The sequence below is a fragment of the Perissodus microlepis genome, chromosome 19 (assembly GCF_051167445.1).
Source record: "Perissodus microlepis isolate ML-2025 ecotype Zambia chromosome 19, ASM5116744v1, whole genome shotgun sequence".
NCBI classification, from domain to species: Eukaryota; Metazoa; Chordata; class Actinopteri; order Cichliformes; family Cichlidae; genus Perissodus; species Perissodus microlepis.
The window spans coordinates 22,712,573-22,724,432 of NC_140479.1; the positions used below are offsets into that span (position 1 = coordinate 22,712,573).

Sequence of the window (11,860 nt, forward strand, 5' to 3'; positions counted from 1 at the left end):
ATGATTGTTAATTGACAGAAGCACCTACAGCAGCATTGCTTTCTGTATGACCTTTACTCTCAAGGTCCTGCCACAGCATTTCAATTGGGTTGAGGTCCAGACATTCTGTTGTTCCTGGGATCACTGTCATGCTGTATGACCCAGTTTTAGCTTTAAAATTAGCTGTTGGACCGATGACCACATACTTGATTCTAGTATAGACTCCAAGCTGCCTCGGTCCAAGTCAAAGGCTGTTAAACAATTGCAAAACAATTATTCATACCTCCACCACTGTGCTCTACTGTTGGACAGTTGGTATGAGGTGCTTCCTGTGCTTCCTGCCTCTGTTTATCATGCTTTCACATCTCCATTCCTAAGGACTTTGATCCAGACATCTTGTTGTTCATATGCAATATTGTAAGCCTAAGATGTATTTTCTTTTAGCATTGCACGACCTGACTTTTGGGTGAATTTGCAAGGACATCCATCCCTGAGAACATTGTGGCAATGTGTTAACACACACCTGAATCTTCTGGACCAGCAAACCACAAAAACATCTGCTTTTACAGAGCTTCTCACACTTCCTGATGATCAATTAAAACAAAGCAGCACCTAGCTGCTACTTAACCTCTTAATTCCTATGGAGGCAATTAGAGAGTACTTCATTTTTTTACAGGACTGCATAGAGTCTTGTGAAGTCTTCACTTTTATTGACACCTCTCACAATGTCTCATGCAAATATACTATTTGCTGCACATTTGGTCTGTTGGAGTCTGAATAACACACACACACACACACACACACACACACACACACACACACACACACACACACACACACACACACACACACACACACCTATTTAACATTTAGGCTTTCAGAATATGAGAGGACCAATCTCAGGCACAGATCAGTTTCATGCTTTTGTTTGATGTGTAGAGAGAGCAATCAGCTCTTTCTGAATTTTCTGAACTTTCTTGTTTTTCCCACTGCTAATTTATCTCTTTTTTATTTCAGTCAGAGCTGTAAAAACAGAAACGGACCCCAAACCTCTTATGCATTTTCTTTATTTTCATACAAAAGGGCCAATGCTTGACCAATATAACCTGATTGTAAAATTATGAAATAATGCAGGGATACATGCACGCTTTGAAATGATGCATAATGTATAAAGAAACAAACAAGTTTTTACACATGCATATACATGCACACAGTGAAAGTCCTCTGGCTGGGTTGAGGGTGTTTTTGAAGTGTTTCCAGAAAAAAAAAAAAATCTGTGGTTTCACCATACAGTCAGGAAATGTCCACAATTTAGGGGCTAAATGATGACCAATACTAACTCATGTGTGGTTTTAAGGGTGGAAATGTCTGACTTTAGGTTCTGAATGCAACCCAGTGTTGGGTGATCTCGGTTGTGAAACTAACAGGAACCTAGAGGAGGATACTTTTGGCAGTAAAAAAAATAGTGACAGCAGACTGAGAGTAAGAAAAAAATGCACCATTGGGTTTTTATAGAAGAAATGATGAGTACATTGCAAGCAGCAAGAAGAGTAACCTATAAAAATGCTAAAAAATGCTGTGCACAAATCATGCACGGAGCTCTTTCAATAAAAATGAAATACATAGCAGTTTATGGAAACTGGTATTCTATATGTACACAGATAGCTCATACAACACTGTCTTATTAAAACCTATTTACATTAAATACATAAAGGGCCGCTGAGCATTATTGCTCTGACGTTAACACAATCACAAGAACGGGGGAGAAGAATGATATGTACAACATTTTAGGCAGAAGTAAAAAACTGGGGTGCTGCTTTCACTTCAGTTTTCTTCTTGCTTTTTGGCAGTCCACATCCTACATTCTGTCTGCTCAGGCAGTGCTTCAAGAAATTGATCAAACTGGCATCTTTATTTCTTCATCCTTCAGCAGAGTGGGTGGCTGATTCTTCTCATACTTCAACAAGGGTAACCTGGAACTGACCGTTGCCCAGCTCGGAAACCTCGATGAGGAATGCCGACTGGTTGGTGTAGTGTTGGATGATGTTGTCATCCATGTTGACAAAGATCCTGTTGGGGAGACAAACAAAAAGACAGGGTTACTCCGGGGACTGTGGAGAAACAAGGTGCAAAACCATTAACCTATTTAGAGAAATTCATATTCGTCTCTAAAACTGCGGTGTTCAAACAGCCTAATAATGTGTTCAGTGTACTCAACCTTTCACCCTGGTGTGACGCAAACAGGTTGCCAGGGTTAAAGACAACATGTCTTTTGTTTGGAGGAAGATCTCAAGTGAAAGACATAGAGGCGGTATATCTCCTGCATCAGTAGGAGTTAAAAATCAGGTCACCCTGTTCTTCCGCCTCCTCCTCCTCTGCAGCACTAACACTAGCCTTTAAGGCTGTAATGACTGAACTAACCACCGGCCCATGCATTCTGCCTGCAGGGACAGGATTGATTGAAGACAAGAGCAATAGACAGGGAGGGAACTGCAGGGAGAATGTAACCCAACCTGTTAGTTTAGCTGCTCCCCCTGCAGTGATTGCTTCCAGCAAGCAGCAGGAAAATTACCCAAAGGTGTTTCAGCTACTGACAGTAAGTCTCAAAAAGAAAAAGCACAGACTATCAACAGTTTGTCAGCCACATAGAAATTCTGCTAATTATTCTTTCGCGGCTAGTTGTAAACCCTTCCTATCTAAAATAACGAGCATCCGTATTCATCGTGGAAAAAGCGCAGCTACCTGTATGACCTTTCGCCATTGAGCTGAAAGACGCGTGGCAATTGTAAACCTGACAGACAGCCTTCAGCTAGCGAGTGGAAACATCCAAAGCCTTTATCATATCAGGAATTTCGTCTTTCAATGCTGCTTTCTGATGTTCCAAAGAGATAATGTTATGAAAACATAAATAAGTACAGCCATTGCCAGTGACTCACCAGCAGGACTTAAAAATTATTTTCATCTTCTTTCAGTCATATAGTTTTCCTTTAGAAGAGCTGCAATTAAAACATTCCAGGGCCGAGCCAACTAACCTACCCGCCCGGTTTGTCAACAAGCGCTTCCTTAAGGGAAGATAAGATTAAAACAACAAAATAAGCCCAAAATCAATGCAAATCATGGCGGCAGGTGCACTTGGTGAGACTAACTAGTCTATCCATCTGTCTGCAACACAGGAGCCTGTCTGAGATATCACAGGGTGAGAGGTAGGGTATCAGCAACCTTGCAAAGGTTGGCGGGCCAAGACAACCATTCACTTTCACAGCTATGGTTAATTCCTCAAAAAATGTTTGGATTGCAAAAGAAAGCTTCTTAGTGCCACCAATAATCTCAGTTGCTTTTGGTAATTTGTAAAATCACAGTGCAATAGTCATAACAAAAGAACAGGACGCTCACCCTCTCTTGCATTTTTTGTAGATTTTCCCGATGGTTTCTTTTTGCAGGCCGTACTTTTCTGAAATCTGAGGAAAGTAAAGGAACGAGAAGACTGTTAGCATGATCTGATGAAAGAAATATGATATTTACTTTTGGCAAAAGATATGGTACAAATGTTCCAATGAATACAGAAGTAAACAGATGAAGGTGCTTTTGATCCCCATCTCAGGGAACTCAAGTCAGAGGACTCTGGAATGTGTTTTTGTGTGTCTTTAAAGCAATCATGTGATACTTACAGCTTCTCGCAAGCCCGACAGCGTTGGCGAGTTGAGCATGAGGGCATCAAACACCTCTTCAGAGTTTGTCCTCACGTACAGAAGAACTAATATAAACCAAGAAAAAACATTTTTTAGCACCAACGAGGACACTTTTTTCAATTTTGATTTAACTTAGATTTTTTTATGAGACTTGCATGTTTCTATCTACCTCTCTGTGCATCTTCTTTGCGAGCTTGTTTGTTGGTTGGGGAGCTCGTCTGGTCTCTGTCTGGATACAGCCTCTTCAGAGAACTCCTGGAAGCGCAAACATTTGCATTAGACAAAAGCGGCCACTTAGCTTCTGTTGTGATGGCTAAATGTTATGTTTTTTTGTGCGTGTGTGTGCGTAACTATGCTTACCTTTCCGCTTCGTCCATGGGAGTGGCCTATAGAGACAGGGAAACAGAGAGGAGACCAGAGATCTGATTAGACGCTTCTCTACTGATAAAGGCATTGCCTAATGTCCCACCTTCCCAGAGCTGTCTATGCTTAACATTTTAAAAGAAAAGGAATGTTATCATCATTTTAGTGCTGCATTTCCCATAACCTCTAACGGAGCAGCGGAAGTGTGGACACTGATGGAGAGACACTGATAGCACCATCCTACGCTTAATCATACTGTTAAATCAAAGATATTTTCTGCTTTAGCTATGCAATCCAAAACTGTGATGCATCACATTGTTAAGCAATTTTGCAATTCCCTGTTCTTTATTTTTCTTTTGTGTTAGCCACTGAAAATCAGGACTAGCTGTATAATGGACCTAACAGCAATGACATCTAACCCATGAACCCTCTTATTATTGAGCCGAACATATTGCATGCTCCTCTAGGCTTCCTGGCGTGGGAAAAATGGCTTGTCTGAACAGCACTCTCACCACACTACTAATGCAAGTGTATCTGAGTAGAAGAAACAGAGGATATGAGGGTGTCTTGCCGCATAAAAGGTGTGAGTGCTGTCTCACCAGGTGCGTGCATGCATGTGTTTCTGTGAAAGCGCTCATAGCTTAATCTTGGTGTCAGCAGCTGTAGCGGCTTGTACTTGTGTCTGGTTTTGACTCCAATTAGCTCATCGGATCTCAGGCCTGTGTTTCACCTCACTTTCTCTGGCACCACTATCCCCCCCACCCTCCCACTTTTCCCACCGCATACTTTCCCACAGTTTTTTTTTTCTCCCTTGCCTTGCTTGTGCCTGCCCTATTGCCTGCAAGGATATGGATGGGCGGGGGTAGCACTGTTGTTAAATGAGGACCTACCATGCGCTGTAAGCTGGACAGGTGTGTCTCTGGAATAAAAAGAACTGGCTGGGTGATGTGGTCATCCAGGGTCTGGAAGAAGGTGCACTCGTTGCCTATGGAGCTACTTACTAAAGATTTAGCTGCAAACAAAGGAGGACAATGAGGGATGTTAGATTGGACTTTCACAGATAGCATATTAAAAAAGGTCCTATAAAGGTTGTGCTGCCATTTCCAGTGCTGTTACCATCATTAGTGTTCTTTCCTCGCCTCTTGGATCTCTTCCTCTCCTCGTCTCTCATCTTCCTCTCTGCACCCTGACGACACACAGTTACACCATTAGATAAGTCATTCTGACTCAATTAATGCATGTTTGCTCGTATAAGAAGATGAATGGAATAAAGCGAGTTACCTTATCACAGAAAATCTTGACCTGGAGAGCAGCTCTGTGTATCAGTTGGCCGTTTCCTGAGCTTAAGTCGTAAGTGTCGATCTGAAGGTTCAGGGGCAGGCCTTTCACTCCTTTCTGAGAGGAGAAATCTGTGCTCAGGGAATTGATCCCAATGTACACCTGGAGGAAAAGAAAAATGATTATTATATGTATACATCACTATGGTGTCGGGCAGCTTTTACTGATGTTTTTCATTTGTTGCTCATGTGTCCCAGTAGGATCATAATGACATGTTTCATAGACAGATTTCTTTTTTTCTGTCCTTTAAATATTCTCCCTGTCATCATATATGCTAGAGAGAGTTCCCTGCCTTCCTGCTCCGTGCCGTTTGCAGTAGGTTTGCCCCACCTCAGCGCCTTTGGGCCACAGAGAAGCTCGCATAAGCTGTCGTGTCTTTAGCTGGTTGTTGTGACAAGAGCCTTAGGGCCAAACACATTTCTGGGATTCCTCCACTCCCACCGCAGCCACTCCTTTTCTCCTTCACCTACCTGTTCTACCTTTCCACTATTTTCCTCTAAAACTTCCACCTGTACTTTTATTTTCATAGAACTGGCCTTACAGTCAGAGGTGTCTGTGTATTCCTGTGTGATAGTGATGTGGGTGCATCTTTGTGCCGGTCTGTTTACCTTGGCCTCCTCGCTGGGGTTCCACACAAAAGAGAGAGCATTGAAGGCCACTTCTTCAACATTGCTAATGCCGCTGAACACTTCCTTGTAGTCCGCTGTTAAAAAACAAAGAGAAACGTTTTTTTAACAGCGGTATGAAAGGCACAACAGAAAGTGGAGTATTTTTTTTGTAACTTTTGTAGGTGTTGTGCACGGTGACTTTCCATGTGCAAAGAACATACCGATGTCAATGACCCTCTGCTTGACAGTTGGCTGGCGTCCGTGCCAGTGATTCCAGAAGCGCAGCTGCATTTCTGGGCTCTTGTCATTCTCAAACACGGCCATCACCACTGTCTGAAGTGGAGAAAGGAAGGTGACAAAAAGAGCAGGAAAATTAGATTCATTTGTCTAGCTGGTACGTATTTCTTTACACCTGCACGCATATCTAAGAATTCTCCTTCATCGCATGTCATCCATCACTCCAAATCCCTCCTTTCTCCAAAATTGTCACCAGTTATTTGTGTTGAGCTAGCATGTGCTTGTGTGTATTCTTATCCTCCGATTCGTTTGACAAAGAAAACAGCTGTAAACCGCACCACACCTTCCTCTCTCCTTGTCCACTCCTTTTTTGCTTTCTGTTCTCCTTGTGTCACATCAGACAAATGTAGCTGAGGTGAGCTGTACTGCGCTCTGGCCTCATTGCCCTGAGGTAGGAATAAATTATAAAGGGCAGGATGCTGTCATTTTAAATGCACCAACCTGGTGTGCAGGGTGTCAGCAGGGTATTAGTCATTAAAGGAACTGTCTCCAAGGGAGGGACAGATATTTGGGAAGGGTTGCCTTGTTGGCACGCAAAGAATTCGGGTGTTATTTGGCTTGATGGAAAAAACAAAATGCCCGAAGGGAAGGATGTAACAATAGGCATCTTTTTTTTTTTTTTACATAAGACACACACAGAAAACAAAACAAATCTTGGAGAATAACTTAGAACAAAAGCAGTCCTTGCTTTCCTGATGATGTGTCACGATGGCTCACCTTGACTTTGGTGGCAGTAATGCAGGTGCTGCTTTCCACCCCATGGAGAGTGATGGGGTAGAATTGTCCCTTGTTCAGATACACCATGGGGAGCTCGCTGGGCTTGTGAGAAGAAGCTGCAGGAGCCCCGAGAGAAAACTGGAACTCACTCCTGGTTCTCTCAGATGGGGAACTGGTGTAGGAGCGGGAGTAGACTGGGCTGGAATGGTTTTCAGGGAAGGGTTCGCTGTAGGGAAGATTCTGATAGCCACACAGAGATATATGGATTAGTGAAGGAAAAAAAGAAGCAGCACAGAGCTTTTAAAACTATATGGGAGACAGGGCTTTAACTTCAAATTATGGTACTAAGTTTACCTCAGTGCTGGGGTCAGGGAAAGCGGTGTTCTCTGGCCACTTTTGCAGCAATTCAAAAAGGTTGCTGAGCTCCTGTTTGTCATAAGTATTTTCCACAACACTGGTCAGCGAGGTGTATGTTTCTGAGGTGGCAGGAACGGAAATCTGTGGGATCTGCTTAGATCCCAAAACGTTGCTGGGCTGGATGGGAAGGTTCTCAGAGAGAATCTTCATGGCGATAGCGGACGTGTCCAGTGCAGAAATCTCATTGGTCTGGTGCAGATTCCTGGCAGGATGGGGAAGGTGGGGGGGAAAAAGATTAGCTATAACAGAAAATCCACCTTGTTGATGTCATCATGACTCAGGTAACAACACATCAAGGAAACAAACATAGTTGAAGTGACTGGCTATTGTGTGCCCTTAACCGTTACAGAAGCTTAAAGGCTGCCAGCGTAAACGTACAACGGTCATTAAAAGCACCTCTTGCGTCTCAACACACACACAGCTACTGCAAACTTGTAGAAAGGCCCGGTTTGACTCTGGGCGGGAACTGTTTGTCTCTTAATCCAGTTTTTTTCCCCCTCTTCTCTGTGTTTGAGTTTCTCGGATAAAAATGTTTGAGGGAACAACACTGAGCCCCAACAATGGCCTTTCTCACATACCTAACAAGGAGTAGGAATATAAAGACCAAAATGAGAAAAAACAACTACCTGTCCTCCTGTTGTGAAACTCTTTAAGAAAGGCAGAGAGGATGATCTAGGAAGGGTAGATGAATGGAAGAGCTTGAGAGGAAGACAACAATCCCTCTGACTGTGTTTGACTAGAGGATTACCCACTCATCAGTTTACGGCCTCCTAAAGCCCTGCCTTTCTCTTTCTGTATTATTACTCGAATAACTTCAGTTCAGTGACAACTGATTGAGTATCTGAGTCATGCTACCTGTCACAGAAATGACAAAAAAAATGGACTGAAATAACTATTTAAAGCTGTGCGGTGAAGAGTGACATGACTATGACTATGAATGACTATAGATAAATGGAAACAATGTCAGAGGCATGACTGGTTTGTGAAGCGTGAGTGAAAGTGTGTGTGTGGGAGCAGCTGCAGAAACTGTCTTACCTCTCTGGTACTTTGCACACATTGCCTGTGCGGCTGCAGGCAGCGTTCACTTTTGGGCTCTGGAAAAATAGGAAAAAGGGGGAAATGCGATAAGTGTCAGGAAATTTAAATGAATCTTTAGGTTTACTCAAGATGAACTACTTTGGTTTAACACAACTAGTGCTTATACATTATTTACCTTGCACTGTTCATAAAACATCGAGAGGGCTGTTAGCTCTTCGGGCAATCTGGATTTTGAGGGGTTCGGCTCAGTTATGGAGTTATCCAGATAAGGCCAGGAGTCCATGGCGTAGTTTGAGTAATTGTTATAGCTGAAGTTCTCGCTCTGAAAGACCAGTCCCAGAGTCCTACAACAGTCCAGAAAGGGTTTAGATTAGCAGGGTGACTTGCAAATTAAAATATACACTGAAACAACTTTACATATCAAACTATAACTATTTAGTTTTAAAGTCCTAATTAATAGCAGACCCACTATGTTTCCGATCGCTTAGCCATCAGGATTTGACATTTACCAGGGCCCTGGAGCACTGCACATACTTGTCCTGTAGCCTGTAGGGTTTCGATTGCAAAACCACAGTGCTGAGTAACATCTCTCAGACGTAGCGGTGTCAAAAAGGCTTAAAAAGCCAGGGGCCACCCATAAACATGCACACACACACACGCATAGAGTTTTTTGGTTTCCAGTGTTGTGAAAGAAAAAGAAACTACATTTGTGAGTCCTATATAAACTCTCATATTTGCTCAGATCTTAAAAGAGATGACAAGATTTTCTTGCTCAGTAAACAGAAATCCACAGCTGTCACAGAGGTGAGCTCTGGTTTTTCATTTCACTTGGAAAAACACACACACACACAAATACACACACACACACACAAAGAGCCTGGGGTTCTGGGGATTGTATTTGTTTGTAGAGACTCACATCGACACTGAATTGTTAACATCAGAACTGCTAGGATAAGCCCCCTTTGGAGTTTGTCTTAAACGGCTAATGAACAAATAGCTGCAGTGTAACCTAGATAAACAGTTAATCAAATGTGATGACATGAGGCAAAGACCACAGGTGTGAACAGCTGCAACAGAACTAACGCTTAGGGAGAAATCCCACAACTTCTCACACGCATTAATGGACGAATGCTGATTAATGCAATTCAGGCCAGTATCTGTAAAGCTAAAAATACATTACATACATATGAGCATGGAAAACTGCGTACCTCAAAATCTTTGGTTGCCAGATTAGAGCCTCAGTTTATACTAGTGTCCTTTTAAATTTTAGCTATGCCACAAATCCTTAAGCAAAGCCGGTACACCTGTTCAGAGGTGCACCTGCCTCACACTCAGCAGCAGCCTCCCAAAACAACAAACACAAGTTATTCTCTGCGTATTTCCGACAGCACTGGTTTTAACTTTGGTCCATAGGAGGGGGGTGGGGGGGGGGGGGTCTCGTGTCTTGGGTTTCACCATTATGTAATTCAATGCAATGCATGCTGTCATTACCCCTTGTCTCCAACACCTCGAGAAGAGGTTCTTATTTTCTGCGCTCCTTTTGTGCTCTGTGGCCCCCTAGGTTAGTGACAGCGCAAGTAAAAGCAGACCCACTACAACAAAAAACGCCAACTTTGTGTGTGCCTATCACAGCTTGTGTGTGTGATAAATTTATCCATATCATTTTCTCCTGAAAAACGCTCCCTTTCACATGGGGTATCATTGACAAAGAAGAACGGGGGATTCCAGGCTGGAATCTTAAATGACCCATTCACTGTGTTATACCAAGTCCAAACTAAAAATGTTTTTGTCTTGTAGAAAGACAAAAAAAATACCTAATGGGAAAAAAACTTGCAGTTACAATAGCTAAAAAACACCTAAAACAAAACCCTTGAAGAACTTACTCAGTCTCTTTGGTCATGTCTTCAGTCCAAGTCAGCTTGAATAGGCTCCTTTAATCTCCACTCTTCGGTTTTCGTAGGGGATTCTCTTCTTCTTCAGTCTAACAGGGAAGAGCTGTGAAACACAGATGAGTCAAGTGTTGTGATTCTCTCTGAAGAGGGCCCAGATTTATTTCATGCCCGGACAAAGTTTCCTCTCCCCTCTGATTGGCTGAGAGGTGTGGAACAGGTGTGTGATAGGACAGGTGTAGAGGGGAAGGTGTAGATCTCTTCCCAAGTTGGAAAGAAACCATGAGTGTGAATGTGTAAGCCTGGAGTTCACTTTGCATGACAATCCAGGGCAGGAGAGCTTTGAATCTCATTAACATTTTGGATTAAAAAGAAAAGAAAAGGGGAGACTGGTGATCCCAGAGGTGTGAAATGTTTGGTAATGACTCTGAGAAAGGCAGCAGAGGTCATGAACTCAGCTTTAAGATATTAATAGTTTTTCAGTATCATTGCTCACTCTCACCCCTTCATTATTATTTCACTGAAAGGTTTTGGTTTCTTTACTTTTTACTGTAAAAGTTAGACAAGCTACATTGCATTTATAAATGCGTTATTGCCGAGAGCAGACGAATCCTGAGATTTAAAACTTCAAAAGAAATCTTTCATTTGTTACATTGTTTTTATAATGATCTGAAGTGTTTTGAATTTTCAGAGCAAACTATAGATTTTTCTTTCATGAATATAATGGAAAAATGAGAATAACAGAATAAAGGAGCAAATGATGACCAAAACACATATGGAGAGGAAAAAAACTTTAAATAAACAACAATGAGCCCTGAGATTTCTAGATGCAAGTTTTAGGGCCACAGTTAGGAAAGTGGATGGATGGATGGATGGATGGATTAAAAAAAATGCAATCACCTGAATGTATGAAATTGTAGAAACAGAACTATGTGCAGCATTCATAACTGTCTTATTACCGTATGGAGCATGTTTATCTGCAAAAATAAAGGAGATTTTACACTAATATTCTGTTGGACTCAGGACTGTCTGGGCAACTTTTTATGCTTTGCATTTGGAGGGAGGATCTACATCTGAAGAAAGAAACATGGAAATTATGAGAAAGAGCTTCTACTTTGGTTATAATCTCTTTCACAATAACCCTGTGCAAGAGTTTTTTAAGAGTAAGATGCAAACTCCCTAACCAAAGCTCACACATCGTGCTACCAGGAGTCATATAGGCGCTTGTCGTTAAGGGATTTTATCTGTAGCTCAGAATCTGCCGAGCCTTTTACACGAACACACAGAGCAAAAGCGAGAGAAAGCAAGGATGATTATATGTACCTGTTTATCTGTTCATCCACGTGTGAGCCCCTCTTGTGGGACACCTGAGGGAATCTGGCGTGGTAACACACAAGGGTGCGTGCTGTGCAGTCTGCCCACACACTCATGCACACCCTCACTGGATAAGAAACACACGCATACATGCAGAAAGCCCTGAGGCAAATTGGCTCTGAATCAAAAGAGAAAAAGAAAGAAGTCTGTG

The 11,860-nt window shown here is 42.4% G+C and overlaps 1 protein-coding gene across 1 annotated transcript; it reads right to left on the reverse strand.

Moving 5' to 3' along the window:
- Nucleotides 1-803: 803 nt before the first annotated feature.
- grhl3 (grainyhead-like transcription factor 3) lies at nucleotides 804-10,483 on the reverse strand. Its single transcript, XM_084915408.1, has 15 exons — nucleotides 10,330-10,483; nucleotides 8,622-8,790; nucleotides 8,444-8,502; nucleotides 7,346-7,610; nucleotides 6,992-7,231; nucleotides 6,199-6,310; nucleotides 5,978-6,072; nucleotides 5,313-5,471; nucleotides 5,148-5,217; nucleotides 4,922-5,043; nucleotides 4,029-4,054; nucleotides 3,838-3,923; nucleotides 3,648-3,733; nucleotides 3,373-3,437; nucleotides 804-2,049 (listed from the first exon to the last, which is right to left on the reverse strand). The coding sequence occupies exons 1-15, from the start codon at nucleotides 10,344-10,346 to the stop codon at nucleotides 1,932-1,934; spliced, it is 1,689 nt and encodes a 562-aa protein (XP_084771534.1). The 5' UTR covers nucleotides 10,347-10,483; the 3' UTR covers nucleotides 804-1,931.
- Between the last annotated feature and the right edge of the window lie 1,377 nt (nucleotides 10,484-11,860).

Coding starts and splice junctions, on each gene's coding strand:
- grhl3 (XM_084915408.1), bottom strand. Junction 5,472..5,977: donor ACCCCAGCGAGGAGGCCAAG/GTAAACAGACCG, acceptor CTTTTCCTCCAG/GTGTACATTGGGATCAATTC. Junction 3,438..3,647: donor TGTCGGGCTTGCGAGAAGCT/GTAAGTATCACA, acceptor TACTTTCCTCAG/ATTTCAGAAAAGTACGGCCT.